The sequence below is a fragment of the Phocoena phocoena genome, chromosome 15 (genome assembly GCF_963924675.1).
Source record: "Phocoena phocoena chromosome 15, mPhoPho1.1, whole genome shotgun sequence".
Lineage (NCBI taxonomy): Eukaryota > Metazoa > Chordata > Mammalia > Artiodactyla > Phocoenidae > Phocoena > Phocoena phocoena.
Window position 1 is genome coordinate 47,813,836 of NC_089233.1, and position 17,999 is coordinate 47,831,834.

A 17,999-nucleotide genomic window follows, 5' to 3' on the forward strand; every position below is an offset into this window, starting at 1 on the left:
GCCTTTTATGAAATTGACTCTTGAGAAAAGGAGATGGAAGACTGACGTTAGAATGGCGGGGCATATATCGTCACTTACTGGGCTTGGTTTTGTTACACCAGGGATACAGATGTGCTTTATTTACTCCAAATTTATTTATTTATTTAATTTTTTTTTGCTGTATGCAGGCCTCTCACTGCTGTGGCCTCTCCTGTTGCAGAGCACAGGCTCCGGACGCGCAGGCTCAGCGGCCATGGCTCACGGGCCTAGCTGCTCTGTGGTATGTGGGATCTTCCCGGACCGGGACACGAACCCGTGTCCCCTGGCATCGGCAGGTGGAGTCTCAACCACTGCGCCACCAGGGAAACCCACTCCAAATTTATTTTATTTTTATTTTTTAAATTTTTATTGGAGTATAGTTGCTTTACAATGCTGTGTTAGTTTCTGCTGTACAGTAAAGCGAATCAGTTATATGTATACATATATACACTCTTTCTTAGATTTCCTTCTCATTTAGGTCACCACAGATCATTGAGTAGAGTTCCCTGTGCTAAACAGTAGGTTCCCATTAGTTATCTACTTTATGCATAGTGGTGTATACGTGTCAATTCCAGTCTCCCAATTTGTCCCACCCCTTCTTCCCCCCTTGGTAACCGTAAGTTTGTTGTCTACATCTGTGACTATTTCTGCTTTGCTGATAAGTTCATCTGTACCATTTTTTTAGATTCCACATATAAGCGATAATATACGATATTTGTTTTACTCTTTCTGACTTACTTCACTCTGTATGACAGTCTCTAGGTCTATCCATGTCTCTGCAAATGACACTATTTCGTTCCTTTTTATGGCTGAGTAATATTCTATTGTATATATGTACCACATCTTCTTTATCCATTCCTCTGTCGATGGACATTTAGAAGATGTACCACATCTTCTTTATCCATTCCTCTGTCGATGGACTGACTATCATAAATAGTGCTGCAGTGAATATCGGGGTGCATGCATCCTTTCAAATTCTGGTTTTCTCCAGCTATATGCCTAGGAGTGGGATTGCTGGGTCATATGGTAGCTCTATTTTTAGGTTTATAAGGAACCTCCATACTATTCTCCATAGTGACTGTACCAATTTACATTCCCACCAACAGTGTAGGAGGGTTCCCTTTTCTCCACACCCTCTCCAGCAATATATTGTTTGAAGATTTTTTGATGATGGCCATTCTGACCGATGTGAGGTGATACCTCATTGTAGTTTTGATTCTCATTTCTCTAGTAATTAGTGATGTTGAGCATCTTCTCATGTGCTTTTTGGCCATCTGTATGTGTTCTTTGGAGAAACGCCTATTTAGATCTTTTGATTGGGTTATTTGTTTTTTTGATTTTGAGCTGCATGTATATTTTGGAGATTATCCCATGTTGGTTGCTTCGTTTGCAAATATTTTCTCCCATTCTGAGGGTTGTCTTAAAGAATAAGGATGTCCTGAATGTGTGCTGTTTGCAGAATGAAACAGTGGATCAGACCTTTCCTCAGAGGTTTACAGTCAGGTTAGGAAATTATCCTTAAAATTCAGACAACCTACCACCAGAACTGTGATATTCTGGGATATGGCCATGTTGATCCACTGGCTGGTCTTGCCCAGCTGCTGTTAAGAGGGAGAGTAGGGACTCAGCACTCATTTCAGTCAGTTACACCTGTTGTATCAAAGTAAGTACTGTCATAGTGGAACAGTATATTTAAGGGGAGCTAGAATTTAGAGAAATAACCAAAGAAATGCAAACATCTAGATATACCTTCTCCTAATAGACTTAATATAATATTCATTGTGGCATACTCTGCCTCTTCTAGTTTCCTTTAAGGAAAAATCTTTTGTTTGCATTCTGCTTCCAATATTTCAAAACTCCCTTCAATGTTTTTCAACTTCTGAGGCAGCCTTGGGATCCCATTGACTTTTCTGGGGCTAGCCTTAATGTGGTATTTCAAAAACCACTCCGGCAGGTACCTCCTCAGCACAAATGATGTCTTGCTCAGTAAGTAGTATGAGCATAAACCATACAGGAGGGAGAGCTGGTCTCATTGAACATGGGCTTCTGCCTGACTCTTTCATACAGACTTGAGTGCTAGGGTGAGGGTAGGGGTCTCAGGTTCTGGGGCCCAGTGCCCTAGTGTAAGAGTACCACCATGACCGCTATGAACCTAAAGACCTGTAGTAGCCCTCCTTTTTAATATATAAAAAAGATAATTTTTCATGAAACTTTGTTCCCACTTCCTTTACTTCTGATTTTTATCCAGCAGTGTAAAGTTTGTCTGCCTTGCACAGGTGAACCAGAAATCTTTGAGGTAGGAGACAGCTGCTTGTGGTCACTACATGTGAAATGCCTTAATAAGCCTGTGGCACCTGGAATAAGACACAGAAACACAAAGATGCCTCCCAAGAATGTGCAGTTTTCTGCCATATGATTGGCAACCATGTTATTAATATAGCAGAGAAGGGAGCTTGCCATTTTCTCACAAGGAAGGAATTATAAAAGAAAATTGTAGCATGGTCTACACCAAGACTAGAAATGTCACTCTCTTCATTTATTGTGCTGAATATATTACTTTTAGAAAATTGTATATAATATTTAAAAAATACTAATAAGGACATTTATTAGTTCACTTACATCATAGATCTTTTCCTCTATAAATTCTCAATCGTGAACTTAATTCTTGAGATTAAGGAGACACGGCGATATACTGTAATTTATATTAAATTGTTTTTTTCTTCCTCCCTTAGGAAGGCACATTAGGCTTTTTATTAGAGAAAAGCAACCAGACACTCTTGGTTCAGGATCTTACAGTGGAGAATAAGTTTTGACTTGAACCGGATTAAGTGGCAACTTGATAATAAATAATTTCAGGAGATTGCTGAATGTTCCGGTTAAGGATTAGCTCAGATTTTGTTATGTCATGATTGTCCTGACAAGTGCTGTGTGGTCACATCATTGTCACACACTGTGCTTAGCGGACGCTCTGGCCACTTTTGCTCTGCAGGAGAATGACTCGGGCACTTTGGACACGGTGGGCGCTGTGGTTGTGGACCATGAAGGGAACGTGGCTGCCGCCGTCTCCAGTGGAGGCTTGGCCTTGAAACATCCAGGGAGAGTGGGGCAGGTAAGTGATTCTGGGGTTTTTAAACTAGTTTTCCAAGTCGAAACATGGAATTTTCTAGCCCACAAGTTTTTGAACCAGTAGAGATATTTTTTTTTCTTTAGAAAAAACAAATGATTTTTGTTCTTAGCACTTATGTAGTATAAATCATCAAATACCTGTTCAGGATTCTTTCTAAAATTAAAACCTATCTCACAGTAATAGGGTTCTTCCTGATCTTTATAATTGGTAATCCTATGTTTGGCTACTTTCAGCAGGCTAGCTACTGGCCTGGGCATTTATCAGACATTTAATAAATGTGCATCCATTTCCATTTTCTTTCTTTGTAAATGTCATTCTCTTTAGGATCCAGCACCTGACTATATGGCTGCTTGCTTTCCAGGTGGAAAAACAGTTTTAGAGTTACATTTTGTATTTCCTCCGTTCAAGGAACAGTAACATTTTGACCCTCTAATCCCTCCTCTGATTAGGCATTTCAGCTATTTTATAGACTGACTAGTAGTCCAAGTCACCAACACATGATACCACTTGAGAAATCGAGATAGAAGGGTCTAATTTATGTGCAACTGGCTTATTCCCTGTTCACTTGTACATCTTCTTCACCCCTGACTCCTCATCTCCATCCAGCCTTTAGTACCCAACAGAGAATGAAATTTAACAATCCATTTGATCCAATAACCTTTCTGGGAATAAACCAATTTGACACATTACTTACAGCCTTAATAAATATTTGTTGAGTGAACAAATGAATTGGACACCCTCACAGAATCTGTTAAAGTTGTTGCACAGGGTGTGCTTAAACTCAGTGCTTGGATCTCGTGTTGCATCTGTAGCACCTCTTGGCGTGCTCTGTGTGCTTTGTCTCCCACGTTTGAAGAAGAGTCAGTGTCACAGTTGCTTTGGACGTGGTGGTTAGCTAGTGCTTGGAGCAGAGTGATCTGCTTCGTGGAGGACATCTTTGCAAAGCCCCAAGTGATGTTCCCTGATCTGCCCTTTATTGTGGACAAGCCACTCACAGTCCTATGGTGGGAAGGGGAAGGGAAGAATAATGAATTTTGTGCTACTCTTTGCCTACAATACAAGAGGATTTATGAGGAATGATTACTCAACATGTGGAAATGCTTTGAACTCAATATAAAAAGCCTTTGTCTGGTCATGGTATTTTTCCACATTATAAAGCCCTGTGTATTTATCAAGTTTGGAATAAGAAAACCAAGCTCGGCATATCAGATCTGGATGCCTCGGTGGAGAAGGAGAGAGAAAAGCCAGCAGAGGCGCCTTCACTGCATTGCAATTCCCATGACTTTCTTACTGGTTTTTGTTTGTTTTCGTTAGCAAAATAGCAACAACAGAACCAAGGATTGTGCTGGACTACGTTAGCAGGATATTACACCGAACCCTGCACGTGGGGTTGCCCTGGAAAAAGAAATACTGTAAAACTTAACATGTACACATTTGAAAGTTGCTAAGAGAGTAGGTCTTAAAAGTTCTCACTACAAGAAAAACAATTCTGTAACTGTGTATGATGACGGATGTTAATTAGACTAATTGTGGTGATCATTTTGCAATATATACAAATATTTAATGATTATTATTATTATTATTATTTTTTTTGCGGTCTGCGGGCCTCTCACTGTTGTGCCCTCTCCTGTTGAGGAGCACAGGCTCCGGACGTGCAGGCTCAGCGGCCATGGCTTACGGGCCCAGCCGCTCAGCGGCATGTGGGATCTTCCCGGACCGGGGCACGAACCCGTGTCCCCTGCATTGGCAGGCAGACTCTCAACCACTGCGTCACCAGGGAAGGCTTGAATGATTATTTTGTACACCTGAAGCTAATATAATGCGTGTCAATTGTACCTCAATTAAAAAAAAACAACCTTGCATATTGATTTGCCCCACTTGTCTAGTTTATGAATGCATAGTTTGTGAGAGCTGATAAATCAGGAAAGGGTGTGGAGGAGTCAAGAAAGGTGCTTACAGGAAAACACAGTTGCTTAATCGTGTTATATTGCTCAGATAGAGGAGAAGCAATAAGCCTAGAAATATGCAAGCATCAGATGGGAGGTAAAGAGCCATTCTTCTTGAGGATCAGGACAGAATGAAACAAAATACTCAAGCAAACTATTTAAAGAAGCAAAGATTAATTATTTTTTAAAAATGTGCTGAAACTAGCTATTCTTATATACATTTTAAGTGCACAAGTAACTCTTTAAAAATTTTAGCATATTATCCGTATTACCCAGCTGCTGAAGTGGCAATTTGAATTAGAACTTGTTTGCTTCCTCAGCTTATCATAATGGTTGGAACTTACAAACGGGACACGAGAGGGAAATTATTGTCATTATGTTCTACTCTCCCCTAACCCTCACCCTACCCACACACAAACAGGCAGTTGAGTTAAGGGGCTAAGAGTGTGGATTTGGGATTTAGGTAAAACTTTATTCTAACCACCCCCCCCTTACCAGTCCACTCCCCATGGACAAGTTACTCAACGCCGTTAAGTTCTACTTTCCACAGCTATAAAATGGGGATAAGTAGCTACCTTACAAAGTTCTAGAAGGTTAAATGACATAATTCATTTCAGTTGCTTATCATAGTGCCTCCTAATAACAGCTGCAGCCTGCTGTTTATTAATCACTGGCTCTGTGCAGCAAGTGTGCCTGCAAGACTGTGAGGTGGGTGTTTTTATTACCATCATTTTATAAAAGAGGAAACAAAGACCCAGAGAAGATTAAATTATAATAATATCATCATTTGTATGACCTACTTTTACTGCATGTTAATAGCTTTGATAAACTTTTACTACTAAAAAGAAGGAAACCTTTTGCTGTTGCCCTTATTTTTAAAGATCTGCTTAAGGTTGTTATGTTTTATCCAGAGGAGTGGATAAGAGACGGACAGTCTCTGATTCTTTCTTTTATCTTAGCCATCACTGTCTCAGTCCAACCAATTTCAGAAGGTTAAGAAGGAAGACAACTTTAGGTCATGAAATTGAAGAGAGATAGCATAGAGAGGAGAAACAAGAGTAAAACAAACTTCCTTTTCATGGCCTCCACTGGGCTTCTCAGGGGTGTCCTTTGGCCATATTTACTATTTTTTAGGTGCAGACTCCTGGTCAAGATAATTGTGGGAAATGGAAAGGGCAATGGGCTAAGATCCAGGGTTTCCAGTGAAGGAAGAATGGGCCCTTCCACTGAGGTCACATGCTCTCTGAGGCTTCGGCTGACCCAACACCCAGCCTAGGTAGTACCAGTGGAATGGCTTATCCCACAAGTCTGCCATTTTATTCTGGAATCCATATGTTGAATTAATTCCATAGAGCTTTTAGTTGCCACTCTCACCCAGCTGTCTTGTGTGTTTTAGAAGCATGGTGTTTTCAATATGTCTGCCATATCAGGGGTGTTGTGTTCAGTTCTTGGTTCTACTTTTAAGAGGGGTATTGTCAGTGACAGTGGGGGATGGCAACTGTGGATCACACGAACATGGTCAGACTTCACCTCCAATTATCCTGGACTCTGGATCATTTCTCAAGGAGGGTCATTAGGGAAGTGGGGTGGGTGTGTGCATCTCAATGTCTTGGGGAGCAGTTCACAAATTCTTTGAGAGAGAAAAGAGAATCAGGGCATTAGAATAGATGTTTTCAAAAGTTTGGAGAACTTTAGGGGAAGATTAAAGTATTTCCAGAGAGTAGACCTAGGATTGGTGGGTGGAAGTTAAGGAAGAACTTTCCACCGATGGAAAGTGTCCAGAAGGGGTATATGTTCCCACATGAGGTGGTGAGGTTCTCAGTATCAGAAGTGCCTGGGATATTTCACGAAAATCCTTGTTCTGGGTAGAATATTACAGCAAATTAGTTCTGAAGTCCTTGTAAAAAAGAATAAAATATCATAGAAAGCTGAAGTCTGTCTGGTCACCATTCTCAGTCTAAGCTGCTTCTTCCAGTCCTCACAAGTGAGTTTCTAGAATATAACAGTACTATTTTATGGGGTTATCTTTTGCCTTTATCAATCACAGAGAATACTGAATGTCTTGTAGTTTGCTGTTTGTTTTTTTTTTAACGCAATAGGTTTCAGAATTTCTTCTGTAATAGTTCTTAAAAATCTTTTTAAAGAAACTTAATCCTTTTTTCTAATGTTTGAAAGAAATTCCACATATTGCTATGCCAATGTTTATTTAGCCATTTCTGTACTGATTGAATGTATGTTGTTTTCAGTATTTCATTCTTTTCAAACAGGTGATAATGAATATTCTTGACCATGCCTCCTTGTATTTCTCTGTAATAGCTATCTAAGGGTTTTTCTAATTCTGCTTCTAAGGAATGGAACGGTTATCAATTGTGATTCCCCTTCCAAAGGCAGAGAAAATCATTGTGATTATTGAAGAGGTGAATCCAGACATTCTGGGTGGCACTGTTGGAAACAAAATAGGAATGATTGTCACACACTTTTATAAAACCACAGCAGCTTATTGTGTTCCTGGTGGTTTCAGACATATAAATTTATTCCACCACCTCACAAAGCAATTAGCTTGAACAGGCCTTTTTGTCTCCTTTCTTTCTATCTGGCAGAATCTAGCACAGTGGTGAGTAGATACTGGGCCCTTCGGTATATACCTGTTTGCAGTTCTGTTGTGCCATCCCGAAGGAGGCAGGGAAAAGGCAATAAAACCTAAAGCAGCATTTGCTAGAGCGTGGCAGGAGGACCACCCGCGTTCTGGGCTCCTAGGCCTGGGTTAATGATGCTGATCCCTGGGCCAACCTCCAGACCATCAGGATATCTGGGAACCAAGGTTCCTATCATCATGCTCCCCAAGAAATCTGACTCACACCTAGTTTGACAAGTGTTATTTTAAGGCAACCACAGTGATTTCAAGGAGCCAGAAGAGCAACACCTGGCAAACTACAATAGAGGGAAGATTTTTCAGGGAAGGAAAAAATTGCTGTTGATGAGACTAAGAAACTTTCTTTTGCTATTTTCTGAAAAATTTTAGATTAGTACATAGCTGAAAATATAGTTTTGTTAATGTTAGAACCATTGTTTGGATAGGTCTTATACAACCTCTGGTTATCACTCATTTGCTATACATCATTATTAGATGAGGCTTTATTGGATGGGTATGATTTCTGTCTTCTGGTGAAAGCTAGTACTTACATATAATAATCTTAAAATATTGTATTTATCTATTTTTCCTCCCAGGCTGCTCTTTATGGATGTGGCTGCTGGGCTGAAAATACTGGAGCTCATAATCCCTACTCCACAGCTGTGAGTACCTCAGGTATTTGCTGCTTTCATGACCATTTTTCATAACTTCAACCTTGTAGGTCATTTAATGATTGAAAACCATATTTTTATGTAAACACAAAGCATGTGCTAAGATGTCACATGGAAAGAACATTGATGCCTGAAAAATCTTTGATATTTGGGAGCTTTTGAGAATTGTTTCATAACGTAAGTATCACAGTATAGAGTATAAAGGCTTTGCTAACATTTTCAATACAACTTTGGAGTTAACTAAAATTTAATTGTATTTTTAATGGATTTTTTTTTCATTAATGACTCATGATAGTACCAAATTCAGGTCAAAATGATATAAAAGTAGCAAGGCATTTCAGAAGCTAAGAGGTCATTTCTTGAGTAAAATGTTGACATAAAACTTACAAGGTGTGTTTCAAACTGTGTAGTTTATGGCATCTACACTTTTGATAAAATGTAGGTCCTTTTTTTGTATTTGTATTAGAAGAGTCATTTTCATTTAGGTGTGTGTGTGTGTGTGTGTGCGTGAGAGAGTGAGTGTATGTTTGGGGGGAGTGGATTTTTAAAAAAAATTTTATTGGAGTATAGTTGATTTATAACGTTGTGTTTGTTTCAGGTGTACAGCAAAGTGAATCAGTTATATGTATACATATACCCACTCTTTTTTAGATCCTTTTCCCATATAGGCCATTACAGAGTAGTGAGTGGAGTTCCCTGTGCTATACAGTAGGTCCTCATTAGTTATCTATTTAATATATTTTAGTGGGGAGTAGATTTTAATGGGCAGAATGGTTGTTGTCTAGACCCAGGTTTTCATATGCTTTTGCCAGACGTACTTGAAGCTCTTCATGTAGTTGATATGCATGGTTGACATAATAATATTGGTTCATCCCCTTTGCTGTGCTGTCTCTCAAGTTACAGTCCTAGGCTTTTCTCCCCGACGTCCTCAGGCCTTATCAGGAGGCCGGTAGACAGGGCTGCCTTTCCTTCCTTTCTCTCTTCAGTTTCTTGCCACGTTGTTTTCTGTCCCACCACACTGACCACCCACCCAGTCCAAGAGCCCTCCTCTCCCGCTCACTCTTGCCTCTCTGTGGTCTCTGGCACAGGTCACTCTTTTCTTTCCATCTCCAGAATATATCCTGAACCTCTCTTGGGTTTTTCTGCTTCCCTGACATGCTCCATTTTGTCCTTCGTCACACGGACTCTTCCCATTGCTAACGACCCCAGTGTGGGCCTCTGCCGGCTTTTCTTCATCTCACTGTGTGCTTCCTCTCGGTGATCTGGTATTATTGCTGTTGTTCTCATGATTTCAGCGGTTATCTTTTAACATATTGGCTTCCACGTCTATCTCTACTCTGGACTTTTCACTTGAAGTCCACCTGAGTTCTTTCTGCCTTCTTGTCGGATACATCCCTGTGGGTGTCATGAGATTCAGCAGCCCAACTGAACACCTCGTTCCTTATTCCCACGCCTTGGCCATCTTTCTCCTGTACTCTTTTTCTCTTTTACTGCCTTCACTATTCTATTTGGTCAGACTTGAAATCTTGGTACCATTCTCATATTTGTAGCTTCTTTCCATTTCTACTGACCTGACCCTGTTATTTCAGACACCCAAGCTCCTGCCTGCCTGTTGTAGCAGCCTCCTGACTCAGATCCATTATTTGCATTGGTGGAAAAATGTGATTTTGAGCCACTCAGGTGAAGTCCAAACACAAATTAATGTTGAATCTAAACCATACGAATATAATAGACAAAAAATTGTTTTTCAGTCTCTCCATTTTGAAGAAATGAGCATAATGTAGTAATATGAGTTAATTTTTAATTTAATATTGCTGGCACATGAAAATCTTTACACATAATACTTAGGAATTAGCTTGTGCATAATGAAGTATGGCCCATGTCTATGGAAAATTGTGGTATTTGAACAAACCAAAGTCTAAAATAGGTAATTCATTGTTCCATTTTTATTTTCCTAAAGGAATATCAGTTGGTATCATGTGTTGTGTTGACTTTAATTTTGGTCAGTATGTGGTTCATGAGTTGGTGTGTTGCTATTTAAATGTTAGGAGACCTGAATTCTACTTGAAGCTGGAATCATGAGTGTCTGTCTCACTGTGTCACTTTGGAAAAGAAATTCAATCTCCTTGGGATTGTCCACCTCCCTTTTTGAAATTTGGTGATGTGAAATAAGAGCACATAAATCTCTATAGATTTGATTCTGTGAAGTAGATGGCAGTGGGTGGGTAAAGTTAAAATTGTAAAATTAAGGTCTTTCTCCCTTCCCCTTGAATATTTCCTTCTTTGCCCATCTTGTATCCACTGAAGATAGTTTTTTATATGACTAAAGATAACTTTAGGTTTCCAGTTTATGATATCTAGTGTAGCTTTTTAACTTGGATGCCCAGCTCATCATGTTATATCCTTCTTAAGTTTAGGAACTAACCATCATCAGCCTACAGAACCTGAGGATAATAGAGCAAGTCTCCATTTGCTTCCATCTGTGGGACTTTGTGTGATTGCTTCGCCCTTGTTTCTCCTGGGGCTGTTGCTATGAGGTTGACGACGGAAACACATGGCAGAGTTGGGTGACCACGTCAGAAGAAAGGTGGAGCACAGAATTTTGCAACTGTTTGGTCAAAATAAAAAAGACATGTGCCTTAGGCTGCTGCAGAAAATCCAGAGACCTGGCCTGCATTTTAGGTTTATAGTTCTTGGAAGGTGATAATTGAAAGACAGAGGGAAGATAGTTAGTTATGGTCAGGGTAGGGCTCTGCTAAGGCCAGGCAGGCGATGTGGTCATTAGCCTGTGGGATAAACTCCAGCATGTTGTTCTCATCACGGCGGGGAGGAATGAGTGGAGAGTGGGGAAGAACATAGCGGGGCAGGAGCTGACCTTGCAAACTCTGACTAATGTTCCGGCATCTTGGAAATTTGCCGAGCTAGGGAGGTTCTTGTTCTGATTCTTCCACTCACTGGCTGAGACATCCTGGCAAGGAGTTATCTGTACCACAGGAATAGCATCTATCTTAATATTTATGAGGATTTAATGAGCTGACGTATGGATCTCTAGATATTACTCATCTTACACAACTGAAACCTTATGAATTTTGAATAGCACCTCCCCATTTCTCCCTTTGCTAACTCCTGGCAGTCACCGTTACCCTCTGCTTCTACGAGTCTGACTGTTCTAGGTGCCTCATATAAGTGCAGTTGTGCAGTGTCTGTCCTTCTGTGACTGGCCTGTTTCACTGAGCATAATGTCTTCTGGGTTCATCCATGTTGTCATATACGGTAGGATTTCCTTCCTTTTAAAGGCTGAATAATATTCTGTTATATGGATATACCACATTTTCTTTTCTTGCTCATCTGTCAAGGACATTTAAGTTGTTTTCATATCTTGGCTATTGTAAATAATGATGCAATGAACATGGGAGTGCAGGTACCTCTTTGAGATCCTGATTTCAATTCTTTCTGATAAATACACAGAAGTGGAATTGCTGGATCATATGGTAGTTCCATTTTTGTTTTTTGAGGAACCTTCATACTGTTTTCCATAGTAACTGAACCGTTTTACATTCCTACCACCTGTGTATGCAGGTTCAGATATCTCCACATCCTCACCAACATTTATCTCGTCTTTTTTTTATTTTTAAACGTCTTTGTTGGAGTATAATTGCTTTACACTGGTGTGTTAGTTTCTGCTTTATAACACAGTGAATCAGCTATACATATACATATATCCCCATATCTCCTCCCTCCTCCGTCTCCCTCCCACCCTCCCTATCCCACCCCTCTAGGTGGTCACAGAGCACAGAGTTGATCTCCCTGTGCCATGTGTCTGCTTCCCACTAGCTATCTATTTTACATTTGGTAGTATATATTAGTCCATGCCACTCTCTCACTTTGTCCCAGCTTACCCTTCCCCCTCCCCGTGTCCTCAAGTCCATTCTCTGTGTCTGCATCTTTATTCCTGTCCTGCCCCTAGGTTTTTCATAGCCATTTTTTTTTTGGATTCCATATATATGTGTTAGCATACGGTATTTGTTTTTCTCTTTCTGACTTACTTCACTCTGTGTGACAGTCTAGGTCCATCCACCTCACTACAAATAACTCAATTTCATTTCTTTTTATGGCTGAATAATATTCCATTGTATATTTGTGCCACATCTTCTTTATCCATTCATCTGTCGATGGACACTTAGGTTGCTTCCATGTCCTGTCTATTGTAAATAGAGCTGCAGTGAACATTGTGGTACATGACTCTTTTTGAATTATGGTTTTCACAGGGTATATGCCCAGTAGTGGGATTGCTGGGTTGTATGGTAGTTCTAGTTTTAGTTTGTTAAGGAACCTCCATATTGTTCTCCATAGTGACTATCTCTTGTCTTTTTGATAATAGCCATTTTGACAGATGTGTGGTGATATCTTGTGGTTTTAAGTTGCACTTCCCTAATGACTAATGATGTTGAACACCTTTTTCATACACCTGTTGGCCGTTTGTATGTCTTCTTTGGAGAAATGTCTATTCAAGTCCTTTGCCCATGTTCTAATATTGTTTTTTTGCTATTGAGTTGTAGGAGTTCCTTATCTATTTTAGATATTAACCCCTTTTCAGAAGTATGGTTTATAAATATTTTCTCCCATTCCATAAGTGTCCTTTTCATTTTATTGCTTATTTCCTTTGCTATGTTGAAGCTCTTTAGTTTGATGTAGTCCCACTTGTCTATTTTTGCTTTTGTTGCCTGTACTTTTACTGTAATATCCAAGAATAAAATATACCAATGTAAGATACATACACTAGAGGGAAAAAGAGACTGCCAGTTATATTATGACACACGGCTTTCTCATCACTTAACACATGGCTGTTGCTTTACAAGAAACTATAGAATTGGGGGTATTCTTCCAACGAGAAATATTTGCTTCCCTGGTAACAATGTCATGCCCTTTTGCTATTTCCATGCCTTCCTATGTATACAATCACTTTTGGTTTGAATCGTGTATCATACCGTAATCCTTTTGAAGACATTATAAATGGCAGTTACACTCAAAACACGTAGTTCCAACATGGCACACAACTCAACCGAAGGGTCAACAAATGGGAACAGCTGACCTCTAGAGGCAGCGGTGGCTGTGTCACAGCTGCAAGCTAGAGGACAGCCATGGGAGGATGCCATCAATTACAGTGCACCTCCCAATTTCCAAAAATTTAAAATGTGAAAAAAAGTGTGCTTTTCTTATTCTCAGCTTTTTTGTGAAAATAAATAATTAGTTTCAAGCTTTCTTTAAGTGGTGACATAAGCTCTTGAGAAAAGGGGGCTTGTAGGACTTCCCTGGTGGTGCAGTGGTTAAGAATCCGCCTGCCAATGCAGGGGACACAGGTTCGAGCTCTGGTCTGGGAAGATCCCACATGCTGTGGAGCAACTAAGCCTGTGCACCACAACTACTGAGCCTGCACTCTAGAGCCCGAGAGCCACAACTGTTGAGACTGTGTGCCACAACTACTGAAGCCCAAGCACCTAGAGCCCGTGCTCCACAACAAGAGAAACCACCGCAATGAGAAGCCCGTGCACCACGAAGACCCAGTGCAGCCAAAAATAAATAAATTAATTTAAAAAAAAAAGAAAAGGGGGCTTGTGGGTATATTTGTGTTTCCTGAGTGCCTGGCACAGGGCTTTGCACTTAGTAAATGCTTAATAGACAACTTAAAATTTAAAAATGTATATGCATGGACAATATTTTATTATAACCATCAAACTTGCTAAGAGACTGGAACATAGTTATTCCAACCATTAAAAAGAAAGAATAGTTATATAACGTGGTGGAAGTGCTAATTACCACACAATGGCAATCATATTACAGTAAATAAATGTATCAAGTTAACATGTTGTACACCTTAGATTTACACAATGTTATATGTCAAATATATTTCAATAAAAAAGAGAAATGTGTATGTGATTCTTCTCTCTTCTAGAGGGATACTTGTCTTTTCAAAAAGATTATTCATCATGGAATTTCTTTAAATAGCATTTTAAAATTTGATTTAGTTTGACAAAATCAGATTCACACATGATTTTTCAGTAACACATCAGATGTGTAATGTAAGATCCATCTGTGGTATTTTTCTGGCTATGAAAAGGAAGAGCGGATTGAGGATCAGAAGATCAGAAGGAGGAACGAGCAAGAGATTAAGTTTATGCTCTGGCTGACCTTAGCATTGGTCTTCTGTTACTTGTCTGTGCAGTCTGGTTTTTTTCTTAAAGAGAAACAGTTAAGTCCAGGGGTTTTATGGCAGCTGACTAGAGATCAGAAGACATAGGCTTCTGCATGGAGAAAGGTCTGCTACTCAATAGGACACCCAGTGATTTCTGATTTTCTAGGTTCTTTGATTTTCCAGGTCTTGGCTGATCCAGAAATCAGAGAGTACTGAGGGTGTGGCCACGGCTTGCTAAGAGTAGCTTCAAAGGTGGATGGGATAAAAAATGCAAAGAATGAGGCCAGGCTCCTGCTTTGATATTTCTGAGCCAGTGATTGGAGTCTCCTCCCCAAGGGCTGGGAGGTATGTCACCCCTTCTTGATTCTTCCACCTAACAGGCAGCCACAGGTCTTCCTCTGCCCCTCTGTGGGAGATTGTCTGACGAGTCTGTGCTGCAAAGCTCCTGCCCAGGTTCCTTTGTCAGGATGGCACAATGCAGCCTTCCTTGCGAGTCACATGACACAAGAGCCAGTGGGACACCACTGCTGGGACACTGACATGTGCCCTGTGGTCACTGCTGTCTGGGGGCCCAGATGGGATGGGGAGGCAGGCAGGAATCTGTGCTTCTGCTTCCTTTGTAAGAGTATCCATTATTTCTCCTTAGTACTCTGTGTATGTCACAAGTGCTCTTGGTGGCTTAGTCTCTTGATTATCATGAATTAGAGCCCTGTTCTACTCTAGACCCTGGGTGCAGGTCACCTAGGGGTTTGGCTTCCCTTCCAACACTCTCTTCCCTGTTTTTTTAACAACTTTCAAGGTGACTCTTCAAGGAGCCCTCTGTACTCGAGGTCTATTATTTTTCTTAGTTATTTCCACTCATTGACTCTTAAATATACTTTAGTCAGGCGTCCTCCTCCACCACTCTACTGACGTGTTCTTGTCAAGATTAACAATCACCTCCAAAAGCCAGTGTCATCCCTTAGTCCTGTAAGCAGCATTTGACACAGTTGCTTGAATGACTTGCTTCCCCGGAAATACTATTTTTGATCAAACTCAAACTGGTCTTCTTCCTGCTTCACTGGCTGCTGCTTCTCAGTCTCCTTTGTTAATTTTCTCATCTTCTTGACCTCTCAGTGTTGGAGTGCCCTGAGGCCTAGTCCTTGACCTTTTCTTTGTCTTTGAATACCCACTGCCTTGGTGTTCTCATCCAGTCGAGTGGCTAAGTACCATATATATGCTGACACCCATATTTTTATCTCCACCCTGAGCCTCTCCCCCGGAACTCAGTTTTTTAACTGCTTGTTCAAAGCCCCCACCTGTGTATGTAATAGGCAAGATATTGCCCTCTCTGTCCCCACCTGATTCTTCACACAGCAAATGGCACCTCTAGCCTCCCATTGGTTCAGGCCAAAATCTTAGAGTCATGCTTGACCCTCTTTTCTTTTATATCTCACCCAATCCACTCCAGCAACAAACCCTGTCTACTCTCCTCTCTAAATATATTTAAAATCCAATGACTTCTTAGCACATTCACTTCTATCGGCACATTCAATGTGCTGCATCTCTAATCTGGGTTATTGCAGGAGCCCCATAGCTAGTCCCTTGTTTTCTGCTCCTTTTCCCTTTTATTCAGTTCTCAACAACTCTTGAAGGAATATGTTCAAACCTAACTCAAATCACGTGTCATACCTCCTCTTTGAACTGTCCAGCGTGTCCCATCTTACTCAGAAAAGCCGGAGCCCTTACTGAGGGCCCGCAAGGCCTTATACAGGGTGCTACCCACCTTCCCCTCAGGCTGCAGCTCTTGCTTTTCGTCCCCTGCTCATTCACCTGCTTTGCTATGCTTCAGACATGCCAGGCACACTCCCACCTTAGGGCCTTTGCCTGAGTCCTTCCTTTCCCTTTAACTCTCTACCCTTCATATCTTATGCCCCTGCCCCCACCTCATCAGCTCTTGATTCAGATCATTCACCTTCTCACTGAGATCTTTCTTGACCACCCCATCCTTAAACATGTAACTCCTCCCTCAGCCAACATTCCCTATCCCCCTCCCATGTTTTATTTTTTCCCACAGAATGTATCATGTCTAACAATTAATATCTTTTATCTGTTTATTTTATCTTTGTTTTCTACCCCACTCTACTATGAAATTGCATGAGGATTGGGATTTTCCTCAGCTTTCCTCACTGATGTGTGAATGGTGCTCATCAGATAGAGCCTCTGATGTTTGTTGAATGAATTGATGTGAATGAATATGAACAAATAAATACATTGGGCTGGTGTCTTAGTCAGCTCAGGCAGCTATAACAAAATACCATAGACTGTGTGGCTTAAACAACAGACATTTATTTCTCAAAGTTCTAGAGGCTGGGAAGTCCAAGATCGTGGGCCAGCAGATTCAGTTCCTGGTGAGAGTTTTCCTCCTGGCTTGCAGCTGGCCAGCTTTTTGCTGTGTCATCATATGGTGGGGAGAGAGTGAGGGGGAGAGAGAGAGGGAAAGAAAGAGAGGGTTGAGAGACACACAGACACAGAGGGAGGGAGGGAGAGAGGGAGCACAAGAGGGTGCAAGCTCTGGTCTCTCTTCCTGTTCTTACAAGGACACTAATCCCATCATGGGTTGGGGGGCACCCTCATGACCTCATATAACCCTAATTACCACCCCAAAGACACCATCACCTTGGGGGTTAGGGCTTCAACATAGGGATTTGCCAGGGGGCACAACAATCAATCCATAACAGGTGGAGTGCATTAGGTCAAGCCCAGATGAATCAGGGCTGAGAGGAAGGTAAGTGCAGGGTTGAGAGCAGTGTGTTCTGATGAGAACAGAGGATCCCTGAAGAAGAGGGCTGAGTGCAAAGTGTGCGGATCTTAACTTGGGGTCTTATTGGGTTCTCTATGGATGGCCTTGATTAAGTATTTAAATTTCCTTTAGTATGAAGTGGGAACCCTTTTGAGGAGGGAGATGCTCATTGTTTTGGAAGATAGATGAAGACAGAGCTTTCATCTTTGAGGTCAATCTGGAATGATGAGTGGTGATTCAGACAGAGAGGCGAGAGTGGTCAAGGGGTTCAGTACACTGCTGTTAGTTCTGCTGGGTGGGATCCAGGCTCTTCAGCCCACTCTGCCTCCTTTATATGCCTTCCTAGGCCGTCCTCTTTCTCACTTACATGGCTGACAGTGTGGCTTCTCAGAAGCTTCTTGTCTTTATGAAACAATAAACTTCATAACCTTTCACACTCGACAAGATTTTTAGAGGGCAGCCACTTAGGCTGAAATCATTTGGGTTTTAATATGTAGGGTTGGGAATGATACTGTGAGAAATCTTTTTATGTGATTTATGACTTCTAGACGTGAGCATAGATAAAACCCTAATATATTTGTAAACATCATCATCTTAAAAGCACTTGACTCTTTGGACTGATTGGTTAGT

General features: G+C 40.9%; 1 protein-coding gene across 2 annotated transcripts in view; it reads left to right on the top strand.

The window, feature by feature from the left end:
- TASP1 (taspase 1) overlaps positions 1–17,999 on the top strand; it is a 239,160-nt gene that overhangs the window by 98,457 nt on the left and 122,704 nt on the right. For both annotated transcript variants that reach the window (XM_065892439.1, XM_065892440.1), the window contains 2 exons: positions 3,008–3,127; positions 8,320–8,398. In XM_065892439.1, the coding sequence (XP_065748511.1) occupies positions 3,008–3,127; positions 8,320–8,398 (199 nt within the window). The remainder of the gene's footprint in view (positions 1–3,007; positions 3,128–8,319; positions 8,399–17,999) is intronic.